This window comes from Ipomoea triloba, chromosome 7, assembly GCF_003576645.1.
Source record: "Ipomoea triloba cultivar NCNSP0323 chromosome 7, ASM357664v1".
In the NCBI taxonomy this organism is placed as follows: domain Eukaryota; kingdom Viridiplantae; phylum Streptophyta; class Magnoliopsida; order Solanales; family Convolvulaceae; genus Ipomoea; species Ipomoea triloba.
In genome coordinates, this window is record NC_044922.1 from 23,084,980 (window position 1) to 23,109,706 (window position 24,727).

General features: G+C 35.4%; 4 protein-coding genes across 5 annotated transcripts; 2 read left to right on the forward strand and 2 right to left on the reverse strand.

The window, feature by feature from the left end:
* Positions 1-1,716: 1,716 nt before the first annotated feature.
* LOC116024581 (oleoyl-acyl carrier protein thioesterase, chloroplastic-like) lies at positions 1,717-5,498 on the forward strand. Its single transcript, XM_031265500.1, has 7 exons — positions 1,717-2,182; positions 2,873-3,006; positions 3,079-3,192; positions 3,584-3,679; positions 4,260-4,347; positions 4,425-4,493; positions 4,943-5,498. The coding sequence occupies exons 1-7, from the start codon at positions 1,850-1,852 to the stop codon at positions 5,171-5,173; spliced, it is 1,065 nt and encodes a 354-aa protein (XP_031121360.1). The 5' UTR covers positions 1,717-1,849; the 3' UTR covers positions 5,174-5,498.
* Positions 5,499-5,808: 310 nt separating this feature from the next.
* On the reverse strand, positions 5,809-8,610 carry LOC116024843. The gene is made up of 2 exons (XM_031265852.1): positions 8,042-8,610; positions 5,809-6,403 (listed from the first exon to the last, which is right to left on the reverse strand). Exons 1-2 carry the CDS (start codon positions 8,319-8,321, stop codon positions 6,030-6,032), a joined length of 654 nt encoding a protein of 217 aa, XP_031121712.1. The 5' UTR covers positions 8,322-8,610; the 3' UTR covers positions 5,809-6,029.
* A 4,188-nt stretch (positions 8,611-12,798) lies between these two features.
* Positions 12,799-17,960, forward strand: LOC116026127 (GPI transamidase component PIG-S). Of its 2 annotated transcripts, XM_031267577.1 has the most exons (13): positions 12,799-13,036; positions 13,140-13,809; positions 14,191-14,275; positions 14,388-14,477; positions 14,549-14,622; positions 15,139-15,223; positions 15,309-15,398; positions 15,522-15,652; positions 16,257-16,338; positions 16,407-16,454; positions 17,148-17,220; positions 17,306-17,409; positions 17,514-17,960. In XM_031267577.1, exons 1-13 carry the CDS (start codon positions 12,880-12,882, stop codon positions 17,622-17,624), a joined length of 1,800 nt encoding a protein of 599 aa, XP_031123437.1. In that variant the 5' UTR covers positions 12,799-12,879; the 3' UTR covers positions 17,625-17,960. The 2 variants fall into 2 exon arrangements, 1 of the variants encoding a protein (XP_031123437.1); XR_004099781.1 differs by lacking the exon at positions 17,514-17,960 and having other exon boundaries at positions 16,424-16,454; positions 17,306-17,368.
* A 935-nt stretch (positions 17,961-18,895) lies between these two features.
* LOC116026309 (ankyrin repeat and SAM domain-containing protein 6) lies at positions 18,896-23,897 on the reverse strand. The gene is made up of 6 exons (XM_031267791.1): positions 23,521-23,897; positions 23,022-23,086; positions 22,614-22,900; positions 20,154-20,225; positions 20,007-20,069; positions 18,896-19,388 (listed from the first exon to the last, which is right to left on the reverse strand). Exons 1-6 carry the CDS (start codon positions 23,625-23,627, stop codon positions 19,344-19,346), a joined length of 639 nt encoding a protein of 212 aa, XP_031123651.1. The 5' UTR covers positions 23,628-23,897; the 3' UTR covers positions 18,896-19,343.
* Positions 23,898-24,727: the final 830 nt, after the last annotated feature.

Here is a 24,727-nt window from a genome sequence, read left to right on the forward strand (position 1 = left end):
CAGGCTAGCACAGAATTCAGTGGGTTAACCCGGTAGTCTGAACCACTTAAAACTATTCTTTGTTTCATAAGAACTGTGGAACAAAATTTTTATTAATGTTTTAAATAAAAATTAACAAATATATTACAAAATAAAATATTTTTTTATGAAAATAAATAATGAAGAATAAAAAATATTATAATTATATTATAGTGTAAATATATTAATTATTTTTAGTTGGAATTTGGGAATGGAGGTTTATATAGATTGAATGATATATAAGTTTATATTTATTAGTGTAAATGCATTGGTTTATTAAAATTTAAAATTTAGAAATGTCAAAAGTTTTAGTTGAGTTTGCTTGATGATTCAATAGTCCGAGATTTTAAGTTTAGGGCAAAAAAATTTAAACCCGACAAAGAAAAAAAAACTTATAATATAAGTTCGAACCGACAAAACCAACAACCTAATAAGACTAGCTCTAAACCAAACGGATTGGCTCAATTATTTCCCTACCCATGGAACAACATCCTAATCCTTACAAGTCAAGATGGAATGAAGAAAGGCAATTCCTATCGGTTATGAAAATTTGTCGTGTTTCAGTATCCATTGGAAAGAGTTACAAAAATATTATGACATATATGCAAAGTTATTGATGCGGATGCTTATCATATATCGCTTGAAAATCTTTTGGTGTTTGTTCTTTGTGGTTAGATGTAGTGGTTAGTAATTCTCAATTGACTTCTCCTTTGGTCAAACATACATGCAATTTATTGGTCAGACATTCTGTGTATTGTAGACTACGATTTTGTGTATTCATGTTAGGAGTACTTAAACATAGGTTGTGATGTGTTTTGTGTATTTGAATGTTAGGATGGAGATTTCTGTGTAGTTGTGTCAATATTATGTGTATTCCCTTAAGTCATTCTGTGTATTCTAAACAATGATTATGTGTATTTCCTGAAGTCATTCACGTCGTTTCGGATCAGGAGCCACAGTGCACTGTGGACCACTGTGGACCCTGGTCCACGATAAAACGATTGGTGACGGCAAATTATGCTATGGACCCGGGTCTACCTTGCAAGGTGGACCCGAGTTTATGTTCATAATTTTATAACTCTATGTTCACAATTTTAGAACTCTATGTTCACAATTTATATATGTAATTTTGAACTCTATGTTCACAATTTTAGAACTCTTTGTCACACTATAAAGTTATGAAATTGTGAACATAGAGTTATATAATTGCGAACATAGAGCTATGAAATTGTGAACATGGAGCTATAAAATTGTGAACGTGGAATTATGAAATTGTGAACATAGAGTTATAAAACTGTGAACATGGAGTTATGAAAATGTGAACATGAAATTAAAATTTATGAACATAGGGTTATGAAATTGTGAACATAGACCCGAGTCCACCTTGCAAGGTGGACCCGGGTCCATGGCATAACAACTGAAAAGTGACTAAACTAATACTCTATAATTATCAATGAATTTATAATCAAGTGATTCTTTAATGACTCTTTCAAATAGAAGGTCATAAGATCATGCTTCAGTGGAGCCGGTTGTAACACAATAATTGAAGCATCTATTTTTTAGTTTTTTTAACTCTTTTTTTTTTTTTTTTTGAAAAGATTTTAAGTTTTAACTTAAATGACTCAAATTGTCATTTTCTATTAGCGTAGAAAATACCAAACAATAGATGCATATCGAATCAGTGGCATTTTAGTCTTTTTACACGCTCGCAGTCCCTCTGGATCTCCGCTTCGAGCTCATCGCCGTTGCCCTCTAAAAGTCCCAGCTCAAAAACACTGACGAAGAGCAATTACTGGCCATCAGTTCGCCGGTATTTCTGTAAATACGAACAATGTTGTCGACATGCAACTCCATTGTCGGCGGCTCCGATCTCGCCCGCGTCAGCAGGCCCCGCTTCTTCAATCCCAAGAATCCGGTATTCACTACACGCCGGAATGCCGTCGTTTCCGGCGCCTCTCTCCGTACTAGTCCGATTATGGCTGTGTCGACTCAGGAGCCGAAGATTAGTGAGGCGGGCGCTGCCGAGCAGAGCCCTGCAAATCAGCTCCGGCTTGGGAGCTTGGCGGCGGACGGGTTCTCGTTTAAGGAGAAGTTTATTATCCGGTGCAGTGAGGTCGGCGTTAACAAAACCGCCACCATTGAAGCCATTGCCAATCTCTTGCAGGTTAAGATTGCTCTTTCTTTTTAAAGATTTAAGCTGGCTAATTGAATTGCACTGCGAGTTTCAGTTCTAAATTTCTCAATCCTCTTCCTTCTACTAAATTATTTGATGTGTCTGAAGTTCTATAGTTGCTCACTGTGACATTTATTGTTGGGAAAGTTAAATGTTAGAAAACCAGCCAGATAGCTAGACCCCTTCACGATTTGCCATATTTACAATATGAACTATACAATATTGATGAAAGGCAAAAACTTGTCTGATAGATCCTTATCAATGAGACGGCTAGGGTCAAGATAAAAACGTAATACTTATCCTTGAAAATGTAATAATGATGATTAGTATTATATTTTTTAGTTCTATATTTATTGACCCGACCTGTCTCACGGATAAGGTTTTGTGAGATGGACTTATAGGAGAGTCACTCTAAAAGGCAAAAACTTGTGTAAGATTGGCTCACATTTCCTTGTCGGTGGGGTCAAAATGAAAATCTAATACTTAATACTAGAAAAATGTAATACTAATCATTTTAAGTAACACGCAGTTTATTTCTTATTAGTATTACATTTTGATATTGACCTAACCCATATCACTAATAAGGATCCGTCTCACAGGAGAGTCACTCTTCATGAAATAAGGTTTGTAGTTGATGTAGACCCATTTATCTTTGACTGAACTTTTGTATTGATTTTGTAGGAGGTCTCTTGCAATCATGCTCAGAGTGTTGGATTTTCAGCAGATGGTTTTGCAACTACTCATACCATGAGGAAATTGCATCTTATATGGGTTGCTGCACGAATGCACATTGAGATTTATAAATACCCGGCATGGTAGTACTAATTCCCTTCCTCTTGGTACAAATATGCTGCAACCATGAATTGTATTAACTGTTATATGTGCAGGAGTGATGTCATTGAGATAGAGACTTGGATTGCTAGCGAGGGGAGGATTGGGACTAGACGTGATTGGGTCATTAAGGATTATGCATCTGGTGAAGTAATTGGAAGGTCTACCAGGTGTGCTAGAATATTTTTATGCAGTTTTAATTGTATGTTGTTGAATTGCTGATACAGTTTCGAACTTATTTTCAGAGTGGCATTTTGTATGCTTTTATTTTCTTGATCTTTTACTATGTTGTTGTTCTCTAAGCTATGCATTAAAAAATTCTTCTGGGAAAGCAGTTTTTCTAGTAACACATTTAGTTGAATTTGCTCAACAAATTTGAGTGAGGGCCACTTATGTATAAAAAAAACTGTTACTTTATGATCTCTATCAATTTTGTCTGCTATGCTGTCTGATTATTAAGAAATGTTGTGCATTTATTTTATGTTACTTTGGCTTGTCTGTTTGACTGATTTTTCTATCAGTTATTCCATTTCTAACGGAAGATTAATGTATAAATTGCAGCATGTGGTTGATGATGAACCATGACACAAGACGACTTCAGAAAGTTATTGATGATGTTCGTAACGAGTTAATGCCTTATTGCCCCAAAACGCCAAGGTAAATGTGATGTTCCTTATCCTATCTCTTCTACTACTACTACATTTTTTCAATGCCAGGAGTCCATTCCAGTGTGATTATGTGATTAGATGAATAGATTCAAAATCTTAGCACATAGTGTACTGTGCAGTAAAACAGCAACATTCTGCTTTCCATCCTTGAGTACTTTTGATTAGACATGTTATTTTTTATCCGTTTTATGTACTTAATATTTGTAGTTTGTTTTTATGTAACATATTGATGTTAACAAGTTCCTGTTTTTTGTCCTTTTGTGTGCTTCATAATACCCCAAAATTATAATAATGCTCTCTTGTACTGTCTTGCTACTATGACAGATAATTTAAGAAGTTCAAAATCATATTCTAATTTATTTTACCAATATGTCATAATCAATTGTAGTGGAATGATACAGAGGATATAATTTGTTTTCTCCCTTTTTATGTGCTTAATTTTTTGTTGTTTGTTCTCAAGTGCCATATTGAAGTTAACAGCACCCATTCTCCATCTCTTAAATCCATCATATTATAGTTATTATATTCTTATGTAAGGTATTGATGTTAATGACCTACTTTATTGCTAGGTTTTCTTTTCCTGAGGATAACAATTCGAGCTCTAAGAAAATACCCAAGTTGGGAGATCCTGCAGAGTATTCGGTACTTCGGCTGGTGGTGAGTAATCATTTTGAAAGTATGAGTAGCCTAGCAGAATTCTGTTTGCCGTACTCACATATTCAGTAACTTCACAGCCACGAAGAGCTGATTTGGATATGAACCACCATTTAAATTTTGTCACCTACATTGGATGGGTACTGGAGGTTAGTGAACTTTGATTGGTATTATATTATTTTGTTTACTGTAATGAAATCTGTTAGGATTAAGCGCTTACCACTACGCCAAAAGCTATAGCTCATAGTGAAGGCACAACTTTATTTCCTTATACCGCTACATTTTCGAGAGGGAAGGTGTTGGACTTGGCCCTTCACCGGCCTCCACCCAACAATTCCCCCTCCTAGCACCTGTCAACCTTAACTGCACAATTTTTACTCTCAAACTCGTGATATGGGTCTAATACCACTTGTTAGATCAAACGCTTACCACTACGCCAAAAGCTATAGTTCACAGCGTACGCGCAACTTTATTTTCTTATATTGCCACATTTTAGAGAGGCAGGATACTGGACTTGGCCCTTCACCAACCTCCGCCCAACAAAATCTTTTGCCAATAAGGTGCGATATTCCTAACATGGTGTCTGTGTTCACAACAGAGTATGCCTCAAGAAATCATTGATACGCGTGAACTGCAAACCATTACACTGGATTACAAGCGGGAATGCCAGCATGATGATGTGGTTGATTCTCTCACAAGCCTCGAGCCAGTTGATGAATCTGCCACTGCTATAAACAACGACAACGAGTGCTTCTTGCATTTGCTTAGACTATCTAGCAATGGAGTCGAGATAAATAGAGGTCGCACCGAGTGGAGAAAGAAATTATGAGGCCATATTTCCAGCCAGTATATCATTTGTACTGAGGGAAGCCCTGAGAGGTTGTTGCAGATTGCAGCTTAAATTTTATTTTGTTTTCATGAAATAAGCTTTGATTCAAGTGACTGTAAATGACTAATTTCAACTATCTGCTCTGGTGGCTGTATGTTGTGAAGTGTCTGTCAAATATGTTTTATTCCAACTGAATTTCTCTAGTTACTGTTGTTGTAAGTTGTAACTTGTAAACTCAACTAAAGGTGGCAATTTGGGAGGTTAATGGTTATACTTCAATCATGCTTATATTGCCCCCTCTAAGCTAAATGATTTGGGTTTTTCATTTTCCAATTCCTCTTGAACTAAAAATTTCTCTACCTCAATGTGCATGTGTATAGCACATAAATAGAAAAACATAACTCAAATTATGAAATGTAAATGTAAGAGAAACCACAAATATAATCCCAGCACATAGATGGTACATCAACAAAAAAGCTTAAACTCATAGTTGGATTGTACATTTATGTTTATATTATATATATATGCTCAAGAAGTGGCCAAGAGCTTAAACTCATAGTTAGATTGTACATTTATGTTTATATTATATATATATGCTAAGAAGTGGCCAAAGCTTGGCAAAGCAAAACCACAAAGCTATCCAAATATTTTGATTGAATTTCGAAATCGTTTTAAAATCACAACATCAACAGCAGGAGATACCAGGAGTCAAGATTTAGATTAGCCTTAGCCTGAATAAAATTTTACAGGATTTCCTCCAAGCACAATCCCTAAACTCCAATCCTCAAAATTCGTTCTCTACCCAAGAAGGCGTAGCCCGGCCAGCTCATCCGCATGGCCAGCCACCAAAAAAGTCTTAATTCCGATGACCACCGAGTGCTTGGGCCTGAAGGTTTTGGTTGTCTTCTAATAGCCGGTCGTATTCCAGAAGTAGATCTGCAGCTTGTTTTTGAAGCGCAGCAACGTGTGCTTCTGCTGTTTCAACCTCTTTGCCTTTCTCCTCGCATTCTACTTTAGCCTTCTTCAAACTATCCTTTAAACTCGAGATTTCTCTTTGCAGTCGCTTGATTTCCTCTTCAGCTTTTTCGGCCTTCTCCTTGAAGGACAGCTTATCTTTCTCAAGCTTTTCGACTTCATTCTTTGACGTCCCCACACTACTTCGTAACCCAACCAATTTCCGAAGATAATGGTGCATGCGGTCAATCAAGAATCCAAGGAATAGAGAGAACCCTGTAAGTGTAAGGTCAAGAATAAGAATTAAGCACAAAGGAATTCTTCAAATAGAAATTTGTTCATATTAAAATGATAACATAAATTTTAACCGGCATGCTTCACGTTTCTCAATGTCAGCCACTTATATTCGAACGCATGACCTTTGGCATCGGGTTGATTGAAGCATGTGCTCCATCTCAACTAAAAGCCTAAGTTGATAGTTGGATTGCACATTTATGTTTATATATTATTATATATATGCTGCTCAACAGACCAAAGGTTCAGGATTCCGATCTTGTAGAAAGCAGGTGTTGGCGAGATGTCTTATGTCAGTCACGACGTTATTTAATGGCAACTCTTAAGGTCTAAATTCAAACCTATTCTGCACATATGAATTGTAGAATTTTCTAAGAATCAAAACTGAAGCAAGGCCCTTCATTTCGGAGCTGTTAATGCCTCCGGGACTTCTGTTGGTAGGGTCACAAGGTTAGCTAGAGCGTCGAGCCTCGGCTGAGGTTTCTCATAAAAATATTAGCTAGTATATAATAATAATACAATAAATGCACTAAATTTTTTGTGTTGTGACAACAATCTAACCTATCCGTAGTATCTATTCAACATGATTATGCCAACATAAATGCTCTACATATAAAAACCCCATAAATGAAAGAACTCTTACACAAAAGCTTACTATTTCATCCTTTCATTTATATAATTAAACAGGACTTGATATGTACTAAATTACTAGGTTTTCTTTCCTTGCTGTATTTTACTCAGATCCATGATAAGACAAATAATTCACAGCTTCCACCAAGAATCAGGAAATAAACTTGAGTGAAATTGGAAGATTAATATTGGAATGTGGTTCTTAATGTCCAAAAAAAATAAAAATTCCAGAGAATGGCATTACAAACTGAAACAATCAGAAAGTTGCATAATCAATGGAGAACTATCAAGGAGAAAGGCTAGATAAACTCCTTGCAAATCATGGCAAAATTTAGGTACACTACATAATACCAGAACTAATCCCGACCATTTTCATTACTACCCTCCCAACTACTCCAAGACTACTACTAACTTCTTCAGCATCAAGCTCATTGTAGCTGTGATAAATTATGTAGAGCAGAAATGCAGAGCGTTCACTCACGGAACAGCAATTTACTATATGCAATATATGAAGCTTGTTAAGAGGGAACACAAGATAGGCCATACTTCTAGCAAGTATTCTAGTAAATGAAGCAACACTGCACAACAAAACTAGATATAAGCAACCACAATGCAACGCAATGCAATCCAATCTTCAAACAGAACAATTGAAAAGACCAAGATTTAGTAGGCAGAATTTGGGACAAGAGACTAAGGTTCAAAACACGGCAGCAGCATTGTGGGGATTATGCCCAAAGTGGGCAAATCCCTTGTGCACACCAGCATTTGTCGAGCCACTAAGTTATCGTGATTTATATCCTCCCAAAGGCGTGGGGAGCCCCTGGGGTTGGGGATTCAACCTTTTGGGGCAATAACAATTGAAAAACACCAAGTTTCCAGTTGGAACAACACAAGAGCCACATAGAACAGAACTACTACTATAGCATAAAGTGGCAATTTCCATAAAGAAATGTATTGAAAACACAAAAACAAAGGGTTAGGACTTGATACCCATGAGAGTAGCTTCCAACAAGTTGGTCCTCCAAAGTACTTGATCCATGGGTGTCATAGTACCAAGCTTAGCACCCTTGTTCTGGATCTTCACAATGTTAATAAAGTTGGAAAGGAGGATAGCAGAAAAAGTACCAGCAATAGTCAAAACAGTCCCCTTCCTCATTTTCACCTGATCCAACCCCTTCATCACCAGCTCCCTTAGAGGCCCAATCTTCACCATTAGAAGGAATGCCACAGCACCCTCCGCGCACAGAACTAAGAACAGCAGCTGAATCATCTTTTTACACCTTTAATTTCTTCACCCGCTAACCAGATTATTAACTCCCCTTGATTCAGCATCAAATTTCAAGAAACCCCCACTTCATAAAACAATGCTTTCTTCAACAAACTACCACATACAACCCTAAAACCCTAGCTATATCCACTACCACTACAGTGAGAAAGAAAACCCTTTGGTGGAATTACGATTCATAACTATTTGAATCACGGTAAAAATCGAATCTTTCGAGAAAAAAATGTTCAGATAAAAAGTTTGTGTTTTTTTCCTTTTATTTTTCAACGTCTAGTAAACCCCCACTTTGAAAAGGCAGGACTTTAAGCAGAATGTGAAGGTTTAAGGTGTCAGAACTCTTGAAGGGCTCAGATCTAATCTATGTAGTTAAGGGAGAATTACGTAGTACTTTACAATGTCGTAATATAAAAAATAATAAATTTAACTTTTCGTTTCGGACTGAATCATATTTAGTTCCGAAGTACTAAAATTTTTTAATTAGATACATCACTATGTAATTTGTATTACATTTAGTTCTGTCGTCTAATTTTTCGGTCAACTATTATCAAAAGTATTCATTTCAAAGAAGTAAATGTAGTGCTCCTTCCCGAAAAAGTAAATGCAGTGCTCTTCTATAAATATTCCTTCCGGAAAAAGCAAATGCAGTGCTCCTTTAGGAAGTCCTCTTTCCGAAAAGAGCACTTTCAGTAATAGTTGATCAAGAAATCTGGTCTTCCAGAATAAATGTAATACAAATTACATAGTCATGCACATGGAACCAAAAATGACTTTTTCTCTATAAAAAATAAAATCTCTTTTATTTTACTGAGGTAATTGATTTTCTAATTAAGAAAAAAAAAGTTTGGGGATGGGTGGGAGATGGATTTGGTTAAGTAAGCAAAAGATTAGCACAGAGAAATGATGGAAAATGGAGTATCACCTTCACCTTGAAAAGTAGACAAAGATTACTTCTAAGGCAAAGTAGTGTTGTCCTTCGCTTCTGTAATAAGTTATAAGTGTGGTTTCCATTATTGGTGTTTGTTGGAACAATTATTTTGAAAAACAAATTAGTGCATTAATTGTGAAATATAAATTCTATTCTAAAGAAAATGGAATATATTAGAAATAGAATAAACATTCTAGTTTATTATTTGGACCGCATAAACAATAGACTTCATGAATTATATTATGCTTTTGACTAATTTTATGTATAGAAACGGAATAAATATTTAAAAGACAAAAAATACATTATATATTGAATGATATATACACACAAATAAAAATAATAGGATTATTATTATATACATTTTAGGGATGAGTACGGAACTAATCTTTGAATTAGCAAATGTACATCATAAAAGTGTAAATATATAATAAAAATACATAATAAATCACTAATTAATTAATCAATTAATAAAATTAAAGCATATACCCAAACAGATTTTTAAATTAAGTGGAAATAAGTTAATAAAGAAAGAAAGAAAGAACGGCTTGGTGGAGGAGTATTCAGAAACGAAGCCGTAGAGTTCACTGGTGCTTTCTCGAACAAGATTGGCACATGTGGAGCGCTTGAGACAGAGCTGTGGGGAATCCATACTAGGATCGAGAAAGCTTGGGAGCTTGGCTATTGGAGGGTGATGATTGAGTCAGAGTGCATGAAGGCTGTGGAGTTGATTAATGGGGCTAGAAATTACGACAGAGACGGCAACAACATCGTTGAGCTTTGCAGAGCTTCGGAGAAGAGAAATTGGGATGTCATCTTTGTCCATGTTCCGAGGGAACAAAATAAAGTTGTTTGATGCTTTGGCTAAAGAAGCTCAAAACAATGGTGAGGCGATCAAGTGGCACGAGGTTCCTCCCAGAACTATCCAGAGATATCTTGGCGAAGATGAGTTAGGCTTTCTTGGTGGCCTCAACACTGTTAGGATCAATTAATGATCATGGATGTTCTCCTTCCCTTCCCCCGGAAAAAAAAGACCGATTATAATAATATATACATACATATATATATATATATATATATATATTTATTTATTTATTTATTTATTTATTTATTAAAAATTTCAGGGATAGGACCCAAGGCCCCCAACCCGGCAAATTTTATTGTGGACCATGGTCCAAAATGATATCGTTTCTTTTAAATTTGTTGAAAGTTGAAACTACTTACAACTTTAAAAAATGAACTAAATGGTGTATTCAATCATGACTTCGATATGTAAACTTTTAAAATGATGAATTTTTATAAATTTGAAACTACTTTCATGAGATCTTGGAAAATGGTGGTTTTAGTCTATCAATTATACCCATATTGTAGACACAGTCCATGAATTATTACCATACACAAATTTTTCCCTTTAATTATGTGTAAAGTGGCAATTTTAGTCCACCACTAACAAATTATGTTAATATTAATCATGCATTTTAAACCCAAATTATTGAAGGAAATCTTAGTCATTTTTTTTAATTAAATAATCAATTAAACATTGAGTTTGGTAGACACAATTTTTCTTTTTTTGGCCATTTGAGTGTAGCTGAAAATTCTAAATTGTTTTGGTTTATAAGTTTACTAAATATTACTAGTTGAAATAAATATTACGAATTTATGTACGTTGTTGTTTTCATGTCAATAAGTTGGGGTGAGTATTTAATCTATAAGCACTTTCAATTCATATGTCATTTCTATTTTCTATTTTCTTTAAAAAAAAGTATATATATATATATATATATATATATATATATATATATATATACTATTACCGTAAAATTATTGGTAAATACTTGTTTGTCTTGATTGAGGTGGAATCTAAGAAGAAAAATGACAAGCAAAAGATTACTTAGGACTGAAAATAAATCAAATTGAAATTTTAATATGCTAGTTTGTTACAATTTTTTTCTTTTGTTGAATGCAAATTACTCTTTTTTATATCTCATTGAGATCATACAAATATGAGTAACATATGCAATTTAGTTATCTCTCCGTCCGTTTAACGTTCGCTCCAAAATGGAGCGAAACTAGTCCAAGGGGAATTGTGGGAATTGAACCCAGGTTCTCCCAAAATTCCTCCCCACATGGAGAACTCACTTGCCACTTGAGCTACCCCATTGGGTTATTTACAATGGTTGATGCAATAGGAAAATCCAGTCAATTGAATCTGTTGACTGAGGAAAATGAAGGCATTTTGGCGTAAGTCATTTTCTACCAACAACCAAAACATGATTCCGATTTTGATTTCCGCTGAAAACCATTGATTTTTTTTTATGGTGTTTAGCAATGTGACTTGCCATATTTAGATCCTAATATTACAACAAAGGTTTGCATTCTCAATTTCTCATTCTCGTTCATCTGTTCAAACCACATTTTGTTTCTTTGTTTTGTGTACATATCAACTCTGCCCCCTCAACTCTTCCCCCTCTTCCCCAATCAAGAAATTATTACTTATTTATTATTATTATTTTTTTAAATTTTTTAATAAATAAAATCATATTTAATATTGTTATAAATATTTTTATATTCTAAAAATAATAATTAAAATGTTTAATTATACAACTCTACTCATTTTTTAGAAAATGAACTAAACATACAAAGACATTTTTCAGAAAACAAACAAACATTGAAAAAGAAAATATTTTCTAAAAAATGACTCATTTTCCAGAAGTAATTTTCTGCTTTACAAACGGACCCTTAGTGGAAGTTGAGTGAATGAGATAATTATCTTTATTGGTCTTTAGATAAAGTAAATAATGAAAAAAAAAAAAAACACCTAATTATCTAGCCTCCACCATTAAGAGTCAATACACTTAAGAAGATACAATGCAACCTCCAACATTTATTATTAGCCAAAGGATACTAACAAAAAAAAAAAGCAACAACATCATTCTAAATTTAAGAAGCAAAATAATTGGAACCATGTGATAAGCATTTACATAAATCTTGTTTTTTTGCCTGTTAAACCATGTAACTTAGGTTATCATTTGACTGTTTCGGTGCCTATTAAATCATTTGTATATTAGGTTGTATTTTGTATTTTCGTGCAACCCATGGAAGTTTTTGGTTGTTTTGATGTCCATTAAACAAATGCAACTTAGACTATTATTTTGTGCAACTTAAAAAATGTTATTATATTGTAAGAGTAGCATATATATGAAAATTCATAGAGGGGATTTGAGAAAATTTTATGAAATGATCAATATGATCCTTTAATAATATAGCAATTTAAAATAAATTATTAATATTAACAAAATCTTTAAACAATGGATTGAAACTGCCACTTTCAACATAATTAAAGAGAAAAATTTATATAAGATAATAATTCATGTACCGAATCTACAATTTAGTTATAACTAATAGACTAAAATCATAATTTTCCCTAAAGAAATAATGTCACAATTGTTGGTTATAGACTTATAGTATTGTAACTTGTATGTAATTTGGTTAGAAGTTAGCAGCCACCTTGCTTTTTTAGGGTTCGAACCCACGACCGCATCGTTTAAATGACATAACAGAAGTTGTGCTTTGAATTATTCAGAAAGAAACAGAGTGAAGGAACAACTCGAGGTTCCAGCCATGGCGGAAATCTCCGAAGCGCCGAGTGCAGAAGATAGTAACCAGAAATCCGACCAGTCGTTTGTCAACGATTTCGACTCCAACACCATGCGGAAGACCAAACCCGGAAGGAAGCGCCTGTTTCTTACCCTCACCATCTTTATCTCTTTCCTCATTGGTAACTCACCAGCTATTACTTACTATGCATCTGCACGTTTTTTGTAACTGCCACGACTTCAAGTTTTATCTTCCTTCTTATTTTTTGAAAAAATTGATTATAGGTTTGCCATTTCTGTTGAAATCAATCGAGATCCATAGAGCGCCATTGCCATTTAAAGACATCGATTCGCTAGCTTTATCCATCGAAAGGAGTCCCTTGCTATTCCCCTGTAAATTCCAAGTTGTATTTGTGAATTTAGATCATAGCACTACTTCCACTGCCAGTGAGCTAAGTTTTCTGATAACTAGTCAAATGCAAAAACTCACTTCAACCAAATCTCCCGTTTGCGGTACTTGTTTAAGCAATTTTACAGTTGCAGTAACACTTGAAAGCTCAAGTTCCAATTGCATTTACAGTGAAAACCAGGATGCTGTTTGGAAATGTGGAGCATTAAGTGGACTTGATTTTGAGAAGAGTTTGGATAACACTGATGATTTTTTAGAGTCTGTGTTAGATAGTAGGAGCAGTAGGGTTTATACAGTAGTGGTGGTGAACAGGGATGAAGAGGTGAGAGCTGTGGTTGGGAAATATCGTCATGCTTGGATTGTAGGTAAGCTCTCTGAGCAGGAAGCTGTGGAGAAAGTGGTGGAAATTTTTGTGGAAGTGTTTGTGAATGGTGGGAAAGAAGAAGGATCAATTCATGGGGAATTTATGCCAGTCGGTGCAGATGGTAGGGTTGTGCTTTCATTCAATCTCTTGAATGCTGATCCCCGTGATTGGGTTTATGATTGGTATTTAATTTATCCTTTCCTTTTTGTAAATTCAGAGTTATTTTGATCTTTTTTATGCCACCATTTATACTGGAACATATGGCGTTTTATTTCTTCTGAATTTGAGCCACTATCTTCTTAATATTCTGTTTAGTTTTTCTATGAGCTGATCGTTTTGATTCTGATACAAGGGCCTTGTATTTTCTCCCTGTTTTGCAACCCTGGGACAATCATACTACTTGCTACCTTGCAGCTAAAGCTTATAAAGATGCTCTAAAATCATTTCTTTGACAGTTTATTTACTTCTAATTGCAGATATGCAATCAGATGCATCAGTGTTCTTCAAACATATTTTATCTACCTGTTTGCACATATTCATCTAAAATGCTTTTGCATAAGCAGGGATTTTCAAGAGTTAGATGATATGTTGTTGGCTCCTATTGTCCAAGCTTTGGGACCAATAGCTGACATTAGTGTGGAGAGTCAGGTGGCATTCACACTACATTGTTGCCTTTGTAGAGAGTCATCGAGATTTCAATCTTTCTTTCTGTCCCATGTAGTGTTTATAAAAAGATATAATTTTCATTTTTGCCATGCAGGTTCTCTACCATACTCCAAAGTCCTCATTTTCTGGATGGGATGAAAAGCAGGGAAGCTATATTTTCAGTATTAAGGATCTTCCCTTCTTTGTAAGTCATTTTACTTTTATTGTTATTGAGGATGTTGTAGAATTCCTTATTTATACTAATGAGATTTATAGGTGAATTCAAATGAGTGGCATTTGGATACTTCAACAGCAGCTGGGGGCCGGTCAAAAGTCCTGCACTTTGTGGTGTATGTTATTTAACTGAATACCACTGTTAATCAACACTCATAAATTAATTGGGGAACAAACAAAGGGAATAGATTGCCATATATATTTTAGGCAACCTTAGAACTCAAATCAAACTGATATACTGGTATTAGGCACAGTTTAGATAACCAGCTTATTAATTGCTTTTACAATAAGAAACTTTTTAATAAGCTCAAAATAACATACAGGTGTTTCATTTCAGTTGGCATTCAAAAAGTTGTTTTCAGCTTATTATGATAAACTCCTTGAAATAGCTGATGAAAATAAGCTAAGAACAGCTTTTCAAGCCATAAGCTATTTTTCATAACAATATACACTGTAAATTAATCAGCTTAAGGGCTTACCTGAAAATAAGCTCATCCAAACTAGGCCATTATCCTTTGCATTATCCCCATAAAAATATGATTCTGCAGATAATGCTTTTGCCATAGCTGCCTCTAACTTTATATCAGTAAAATCTGAAACACTAGCATTTCTGTTGGATTGTTTAATTCCAGGTATGTGCCATCAGAAGAAGAGTGTCCTCTTCAGTTGCTGCTTCCAAATGGAAAGCTTTCCAAAACAAATGGGTTTATATCTCCTGTGAGTTTAGGATTCATCCCCAGTATGCCCTTCTATCTTGCATCTCTCTTTCACAACCTCATAACATGAATATGACTCTTTTCAGATGTGGGGAGGAGTTGTTGTTTGGAATCCTCCCTCCTCCTGTTCAAGGAATTCCGAGATGCAACCTCTCAGACATAAGATTTCCTCTGAGGTCAGCATTCAGATTCAATATTGTATAAGATTTTGGTATTTTTTTCATTATCGAATATGTTTGCTGGTTATTAAGTAGCTCTAACATGGGTTCTTGAATTGATTAATGCACATTCTGAAACAGGAATTGAAGAAGGTTTTTGAAGTTTTCATGGGGCAGCTGCGGCAACTCTTTGGTTTAAATTCTGATAGCCTCTATGTTGGTGCAACTGCCACGTCTAGACTATTAACCAGTGAAAAAGGCTTTACACAATGGTTAGACTATGTCTAAAAACAATGAATACAATTGGGAGGGAGTAGGTCTAAAAACTGTCTTGCATGCTTGATGATAAATATGCATCATCTGCTTCTACAAAATTGAATATAGTATCTATAGTTATTGTTATTCAGAATATGAAGGTCAACATGTTGCTTCTACTGCCATGCAATACTTTATTTCATATTCTGTTGCAGAAAATTTTATTCCTCTCTCTATTCTCCCTTCTGTTTATTTACATATGAATGTTGGAGGGCTTATGTTAGTCTTGAAAAGCCAGACCTCTAATAACTACTACTCTGTATGTGGTTTATGCCACAATGATGTTTACAACCATAAATCCATAATTTTAGTGCAATCATCTGTTGTATTCATAATGATGACCCCTTAAATGTAATTCTAAATGATATTTTCTTTTCACCTTTCCTTTTGATTTGGGTTTTTGATGTTTAGCCAGCATAGCATAACTAATTACTTCCCTTATCTTCTTAAGTAACATCTTGGCACACTTGTGAGGGAAAAGGGGGTAACTTCTTGTTGTGTTACATTGTTGCAAGCTATTTGCTAATGATAATTCAAAAACTTGTGTGTTCTTATTTTAAGGGAATTGGATTTCATATCACGACAACACACATGCTTCAATCTTCTTCAATGTGGTACCACTCTTGGATCACTTAGTCGGTTGGTACGTCATTAGCTGCCCCATCCTTTGTCCTTTATTTATGTCTAGATCCTGAAAAATTTCTCATTCAGGTTCAATCACTTCCTAGGATGATAATTATGGATGAGATAGGGAAGCAGGTTAGTGATTCAATTATACTTTTGTCTCTATAAGTCTATATTCCTGTTGGTGAGCCATCATATTTGAACCCTTTGCACCTGCTCTGTGTTGGTACTTGGTAGAGATTTGTTAACTTCAGTTACCTACAATTGGTTTATTATATTACTATGGCTTTTGGCAATGCTATATGAACCTCTTCTATATCTAATTTATATGACATCATTTCTATATAAATATCCCAATTAACAAATTGAAACATGCCACATCATGACTTCATGAGGTGGTCATGAAGGATATGTACTGGGGATCATGACATATTGATCATGATATATGTTTGACCTCATTTGCACCTTACCTTCTGTCTCAAAAGAAGCTTGCTTTTTTTTTTTTGGTTAGACCAAGAGGTGTCTTGAGTAAGCCCTAACTATAGGAGGCACCATTAAGCTCGTACCATCACTACCATATTCAATAATTTCCGTTTGCACCGGGCCGGCCCAATTAAGGGTGAAAGTGCTGGCCATGTTGGTTTTTCCATACGAGAGGGGCTTTTGAACTCCCGAACTCTCTTAAGGGATGAGAGTGCACAGCTACTCATGCCAACCAAGCTGGTTAAAAGAAGCTTTCTTTTATGACAAAGGGGATACTATTTTAGATATTGCAGAACTGATTGAGATGCATGCTTTTATTATTTATATAGTATTAATTATGTGCAGGTGAAGTTCTCTCTTGACGCTGCAAAGTCATCTCTAAGCAATGCATCAATTGGCAATTATGATGCTTCAGCTGGTATGTTTATTTTGCCTTTTAGCTTTCAATAATCTCCTCTGCACTTTGATTTGCAAATTTCTTAGTTTACTCTGTTCGCTACCAGTGTCATCAAGACAAGCGAGATCCTTGGCAGAAGATGCCTTTTATCATCCATCTATGATGTCAGTGAGCTACTACTCATTTGAGCACTGCTTTGCTGTCTATTCGGTAAGTTGCTGACATAAATAGGACTTATTCTCCCAAAGAGGCAAAGACCCAAAATCTAGCACACTTGTCTTACCCTCTCTCCTTCTCCTACTCTATTCCTGCAGCCCTTCTTTCTCCCAGTTGCTTTGCACGTGATTCTTGCTGTTCTAAGAGAATGGAAAAGATGCAAACAAGAAAACAAAAAGTACCTGGCATGGAAAGCCAAAGTTAACTAGCATGTCAAAAATCATAGGCTAATTTTCAGCTGCTGATGTATGTTATGTGCTCACCGTCATGGCCAAGAAAACATGTTATAGACTTATAGTTGCGTGTCAAATGAACAGTTAGTCCCTTGATACACTCAAGTTCTTTGGTTCAGTTTAGTAGGTTTGGATTTGGAAGCATGGTTTTGATGGGCACAGATATAGTCATGAATTTGGAAGCATTTTAGGCGTTTCTTTTTGTGTACAAGAGGAGCAATCATTAGCAATCATTATACCATGGTCCACCTTGTAAGGTGGATCATTGACATAAAATTCAATTTTAGTATGATAAAAGTTTCATTTTTAGTATATTGAATATTCATTTTTAATATATTGAATATTTCTTTTTTGGTATACAACTTTTTTTTTTGAAGGTTTTGGTATATTACTTAAAAATAAACTTGGCACTATAGACCATGACCGGATGCTGACAAATGTGAATTTAAGTGTGTCGTTTAATATTATGGTAAAACTAGTAGGATGGATCTCAAGACTATTAATTATCCAATACTTGAGAGAAATTGGTTTGGTAGTGGCTAAAATATATTTTTATTTGTCAATTAAATTTTGTAATATGTTCAATTATCCACTTTTGTTCATAAGTATTACAATTTTTGTCATAAATAACTTTTCAACTCTTAATATTTTATTTTAATTTAAAAGTATTACATTTTTTATTAAAAATATCACATTTTCTGTTATAAATCTTACATTTTTTTTTCATAAGTAACAATTAAACAATTTATCAATGATATTTATCAATGATTAGTACTCCCTCGGTCCCATTTTGTTTGTGTTAGCGAGACTTAAATGAAGTTATTTTTTAAATTCAATGTGTCATAATATTAAGTTTAATATTTGTATATAAAATTTATATATTTAAAAACTACATATTAAACATTAAAGAAATAAAATTTAGAAATTAAAAATATAAAATAAACAATGAAGAAAGAATTGATTTGACCAATGAATAATAAACATGACAGGCAAAATGAGACAAAATATTACTACGTATATTTTTCTTAAGAATATTACAATTTTTCTTATAAGTAACAAAGAATTTATTTATAATTAATATTATATTTTCCAACATATTTTTATCATGACCCAACCATCCCGTCTTACATATAAAAAATCTGTAAGAAAAACTCACTCTTACCCAATACATGAGAAAAATTGGTTAGTAGTGGCTAAAATATACTTGTACCTGTCAATTAAATTTTGTAATATGTTCAATTATCCACTTTTGTTCATGTTCAACTCTATTACTCCGTATAAGTTTATATCCAAGTCAAGAATCTAGTCTTGAATGGGAACGGAAAGAATACCCCAATTTTTGTCTACAAAATCAAGGTGCAGAACAAAATAGGGCATTAGGGCGTACTTACAGGCTTACAGCCAGCCAAAATGGAGCCTATTGTACACAGTAAGCAAATACGGAGTAACATTTAACACCCTGCTGCTTACACAATAAAGCTATAAAAGTGACAAAATGCTAAAAAGTAGACTAAATAAAATTTTCCCAGTTGATGAGGTTATCCTTGCTAAAATGGTTGTTCATGGAGACCACTTCCAGTGATGATGGATGACACAATGATCCCAGAAAAAAAGGTACTTGTACACTTACAGAAAACAAAACTGGTGCACCATACAACCAACCCGGTAAACCTAGTTACTTACTAACCCCAACTCTCAGCGTTTAGACTCCAATGCCAGAAGTATCTTCTTCCTCGGACCCTGAAACAACAGAATTATCAAATTTTGCAGCAGTTCATGGGAGCACATAGAAAGTTCAATTTTTACAGTGAAGAATGCTGATGCCTGCCCTAGCAACTAGAATGTCTTACAGGTGAACTTGAATGTTGTGCACCTTATTGATGTAGTGTGTTTTGGAATATAAGGTCAAATAATATCCTTCTATGTGGTCAAGATTTGACTGAAAAACATGCTTAAAGAAACATTTGGGCAGTGTGAATAATTTTGAAACAAAAGATTTTCACAATTTGAATTGAGCAAAGGAAATAGTTAAGTTACGTAAAAATTTTCCAGTATTAGCAAATCTACAAGTTCTCACTTCTTACCCTACCAACTCCACACTGATTCTCAAAATTTATAAAATTCTAACCACTATAGAAGGACGGTATAACCAAGTACTCCCAATGGTGTTTTCAGACATCTAAATATAAATGTGGTGGTTCAAAATAGTTCTTTTTTATGGAACCATTGGCTGATCATCATTCAATAGTCTAGCTTAGATTACTTTTACGCAAGTGTCCTTGTTAAGAATATTCATTATAAATAGAAAAAAGCTCTGGTGCAAGCAATATATTCACAAAATATTGAGTCTAATTTTACCATTGGTATTCCCATAGCCTTGAGATCCTCATCTGTCATGTGTATAAGGGCAGCCATATCAACCTGCAAGAAGCAAATGTTTTGGTTAATTTTCTGCGGCTAACTGCTTGATACTACATTGGAAATGAGAGTGAGAAAATTACATACTTCTTCAGCTTGAAATGTAATTTCATATTTTTCAAGACCTAGGGACTGCAGAAAACTACCCACTGATTCAGCCTGCACAAGATTCAGGTTCACAGAAATTATAGAACGAAAATAAATGGAATTTCAGCAATAGTACCACATAACAACATAAGTTGTTGGAAGACATACATTCAGCCTAGACCAGATTTTTATCAATTATATGAATGAAAAAATAAGCATAATTTCAGCAATAGCTACATGGCATATTGGCATGTCATTTGTTGGAGAATATACATCCTGCCTGGATAAGATTTTTATAAATTATATGAGAAAAAAAGGTGATATAGCACCTTTAATCTCTGAGTTGTACATGTGGTGATGATTTAGTCCCTAAGTTTAGGGCGTATCTACCTTTGGCCCCTTAGTTTTAACCCAAGTGGCACCTTTGGTCCCTAACTTAAGTACTTTTGTTACCAAACTCAAAACGCAACATCACTGATCCTAAACTTCAATGTCTTCCTGATGCGTTCATTGGAACATCATACCAGCGTCGTTGTCGAGGTCACACGGTATATGCAGTCAGCAAACTAAGGAAACAAATCAAGATAATTTATTTACTTCCTTTGTTAGTAGATTTATTTTAAGAAGACAGTATTTTCCTTCCTTTTGAACTTTGCTTAATATGTAATTCTTTACTATAAGTAAAGGACTTTTGATAGAGGAATAAGACAAGCACTAAAGTTTTAAACAAAACCAGGGAGCCGGAGACTCCAGAAAACTCCCCGCACTTATTACACTCTATCTCAACTTCCTACTTTACAATCTACATTCACCCATCCATTCACCATAGACGATCCCGCTTCAACCTCAACCCTCGCTTCTCGCCCATTGACGAGAGCATTCTGCAAAGAACATAACACTTCCCAACACAATTCCACCATGAATGCTTACAGATATGCTATTGCCCCCACACAGGGTGGCTCTATGATTTTCATTTAGCCCACACGACGACAATTTTGATGATAGCCAATACCAAATTTGGTATGAAAACTCAATCGCCATCCTCTTCGTGCTTCTCGCCACAGTCGTTCTATCAATGATTTGCCTCCTCATCTGTGTTTTTGTGCTCAATAGAATGTAAAAATTACAACACTTATAGTATGGAGGTGTGTTTGTGCCCAACAATGTTCATGAAGTCATCTTTATCTTCTCCAAACAAGCCGATGACCAGGAGGAATTCGCCTAAATACACTCACACAAGTGTTTTGCGGGTTAGGGCTTTTGCGCTCTTCAATTTCGGGAAAGATTTATTGTAATCAATGTTGTAGAAAGCGCTAGGAGCTAGGCACTTGTCGGGCGAGTAATAATAATAAGAAAAACACAGCAGTGTACACATTGCACACCAAAAAAAATAAAACACTTTGCCAAGTTGGCCGACTCGGGAGCCGAGTTTGGCCGACTCAGGCACCTAGACCGCCTAGTCAACCGGCCAACTAATGTCCGCCCTAAGGGTAAAATCCCCTCGGCCTAAGGGCGCATAGTGCTTAATCGGCGCCTAGGTGGCCGCCTAGGCCGATTTTTGCAATAGTGATTGTAATTGTGTAATTGGACAAGGAAAACATTTACAGTACACAGTAAGGGTTGACCATGGTAAGGAATTTACTTATTAGCCCCTTAAATTTAACACTGTATGGATCCCTAAAATTAGGGGCCAAAGGTGCCACTTGCCCACTTCCGTAAAAATTAAGGGGCCAAACTTAGATACGCCCAAAACTTAGGGATTGAGTTGTCACCATTGGTATAATTCTCAAGAAAAAATATCATTTCAGCAATAGCACTATACAACAAGTTGTTCATTGGATAATATACATTGAGCTTTTGTTAGTATTACCACAACACAACACTGCATGCCACAACATACAGTTAGCATGTAGTTTTCCATAAAAAGATACCTAAAATTTTAAAAGTCTAAGAGGAGATTTAATATCCAGCAATCCTTTTGTACACCGTGTGATGCAGGAGCATTAAAAACTTAGTTGGCCTTTTCTGGAGAAAAACTCATAAATTATGTGGTAGATGATAAAGAAATAGGTCACAAAAGTTAAAGAAAATCAATGAAAATTAAATGCTGAAAGGTATATGGCACTACAACCAATCAGTTGTGACGGGACACTGCTCCAGGCAACATTGACACATAAACAGTATATCCTAAAATTCTGACCATTTCACAAACAGGTGAACAGCACATTAAAATTTAAGTAATCAAGTTCATAAAATTTGACAGTTAATTTCAGGATAAAATATAAGCATTATTATTATGCTATTAAAAAAGTAATATCATTAAGCACAAAATGTACACTGCACAAGGCTTTTAAAGACCAAAAAGGAAATATAATGAGAGGTCAAAACAACATTCATTGGAAGACAAATATTCACATTAATAATATTATTAAAAAAAGTAAAATAGAAGAATATTCTTGCCTTCTGCTGACTCTTCTTCTTAGAAATTGTGCTGGCAACTTTCTTTGTTTCCAATACAGGAGCTTCAGCAATGACACTTTTCCTAACAGGTTTACTGATATCAGGTGCTGGATTTCTCTTTGGTTTAGACGGATCAACCTCTCCTGCTTCAGAATATATTGTACCAGAGAGCTTTTCCCGTAGATCCCTCGTACCTCTTGACACGGATCTGTTCAGACTTTGTGAAGTTTCTTGAGTACTTCTTTTCTGCAGCTTAAGACGAAGATCCTTTACACCAAGTTTGCGACCTGTGCAATGAAAATAGCGAAAGCTTATCCACGGCAGGAAAAGCAAAAACAAAAATCATTCCTAATACATTCAATAGGAGAATCTTCTAATAGAACAAAACAGTTTCTCATCAGCACATACTTGATATTTGAGGTTCATCAGCCTCATATAGGTCATGCTCCCATTTGTCATCATCTTCCCTGAGTCTGCACAAAACAACTTTCTAAAGCTGTCTGCTGAAAGAAATAATAAAACCATTGCACTCTTTTTTTTTTCCTTTTTTTTTCTCTCTCTAAAATAGATTATAAAAAGAAGTTACACTAACAGAAAACAAAATCTCAGAGTATCCATTTAAGAAATCCATTTTAACCAAGGCTAAATGCTAATATAATGGATTATAACTCAAATTAATATCAGAAGCAGCAAAGAGAAGGATTAGTGAGGCAACTTTCTAATAAATAAAAACCATTTAAACATTCAAATTTCTACACTTTTCAACTGGAGAAAAGAGATGGATTGTAAGGCAACAATTTCTACATGCAGAATTTCTCCAGTCATGCATCCTAAAACGCCACATACATACATACAGGGGGTGAGGAAGATAAGCTTCTTGGAGGGACAGGGAGAGAGAGAGAGGAACCTCTTGCCAGTGATCTGTCGTCTTCGAGCAGAACCACCGACTGCGTTGCCGTTGAGCCTGTCCCTTACTGAGACCCTCGCCCCAGACTCCACTCGATCAGCGTACATTGTACAGATAATTTATGAAGCGACCGGAATAGTAGTTAGAAGAACACTCAATTCCCGGCCGGAAACCCTAACCCTATATCTGAAGGTAGCGAATATATTATAAATAATATAATAATAATACAGATACAAGCGATGATCGCAGGAATGGTGATTCCGGCGAGAGGGTTGGGGAGGAGCGAGGTCGATGTGGTTTTGCAGAGATTTTATTCTGCTTGATGCGTATGAGCATCTCACTTACAAACGGGTCGGTTATTCCTCACGCCCAAAATTGATTGCTCTTTATGCGATGCGTAGGCATGGTAACAGACACAATATCCATCCCTTTACTTATTTTCGAATTCGACTCGTTTTCAAAATTTCATCAAACTAAGGTTAGTTTAAAGTTAGAAGGTAATTTGAAATATTTGGAAAATGATTGTGATGGATATATTAGAAATTGGACCGGAGGCCGGAGCAAATCGACATGGAGGTGTGGATCAAGAAGGACGTGGATGGACTCGGGGCCTCGAGGTAGAGCACAGTGCTCGACCCGGGCTACCCAGAGGCCCCAGGCCTCGGGCAAGGCCCAGTGCCTCAGCCAAGGCCCGGCCAACGCCTCCGCTGAGGGGCTCGGTCGAGGGAGCTCGACCGAGGATCGAGGGGGTGCTCCGGTGAGCGTAGTTTAAGTTTGTTGTAACCACCTCCTTTCTCGCGAGAGCAATTATGAGCACTTATGAGGCTAGCTAGTATAAAAGTCTAGTTTACTGTCTTGTTGAGACATCATGAAACACTAGTAATAGCAGGACACACTTCTTGTAATCATCTTAAACGATTTATCAATACAATTTGTCTATGTGACTTATCGCATTATCATTTTGTTATTACATTGCCCGTTTCATATCCATTTATCATTGTTCTTAATTACCGGATTTATTAATTTAGACCCTTGAGTTAATTAAATCTATCATTGGTGCTTTAATTAGGAGCTCGAACATGTTGTTTTTCACTAGTTATGACAAGTTCGAGATTTAACTCTCGTAATTCAAACGGTTCTCACAACACTCGTGTTACCCCGAGCGGGAACGAGCTCAACGGGACCGCTAGCCGGCAACAGATCATCT

What these genes read in the sequence shown, in the direction of transcription:
- LOC116024581 (XM_031265500.1), top strand. Translation starts at nt 1,850, where the DNA reads ATGTTGTCGACATGCAACTCCATTGTCGGCGGCTCCGATCTCGCCCGC. An exon ending in GTAATTGGAAGGTCTACCAG is followed by an intron (nt 3,193 to 3,583) that starts GTGTGCTAGAAT and finishes TATAAATTGCAG; the next exon opens with CATGTGGTTGATGATGAACC. An exon ending in ACATTGGATGGGTACTGGAG is followed by an intron (nt 4,494 to 4,942) that starts GTTAGTGAACTT and finishes TGTTCACAACAG; the next exon opens with AGTATGCCTCAAGAAATCAT.
- LOC116024843 (XM_031265852.1), bottom strand. Translation starts at nt 8,321, where the DNA reads ATGATTCAGCTGCTGTTCTTAGTTCTGTGCGCGGAGGGTGCTGTGGCA. An exon ending in GTTGGAAGCTACTCTCATGG is followed by an intron (nt 6,404 to 8,041) that starts GTATCAAGTCCT and finishes TTACACTTACAG; the next exon opens with GGTTCTCTCTATTCCTTGGA.
- LOC116026127 (XM_031267577.1), top strand. Translation starts at nt 12,880, where the DNA reads ATGGCGGAAATCTCCGAAGCGCCGAGTGCAGAAGATAGTAACCAGAAA. An exon ending in AAAGTCCTGCACTTTGTGGT is followed by an intron (nt 14,623 to 15,138) that starts GTATGTTATTTA and finishes GTTTAATTCCAG; the next exon opens with GTATGTGCCATCAGAAGAAG. An exon ending in CAAATGGGTTTATATCTCCT is followed by an intron (nt 15,224 to 15,308) that starts GTGAGTTTAGGA and finishes GACTCTTTTCAG; the next exon opens with ATGTGGGGAGGAGTTGTTGT.
- LOC116026309 (XM_031267791.1), bottom strand. Translation starts at nt 23,627, where the DNA reads ATGTACGCTGATCGAGTGGAGTCTGGGGCGAGGGTCTCAGTAAGGGAC. An exon ending in CGACAGATCACTGGCAAGAG is followed by an intron (nt 23,087 to 23,520) that starts GTTCCTCTCTCT and finishes TGTTTTGTGCAG; the next exon opens with ACTCAGGGAAGATGATGACA. An exon ending in TGATGAACCTCAAATATCAA is followed by an intron (nt 22,901 to 23,021) that starts GTATGTGCTGAT and finishes TTCATTGCACAG; the next exon opens with GTCGCAAACTTGGTGTAAAG.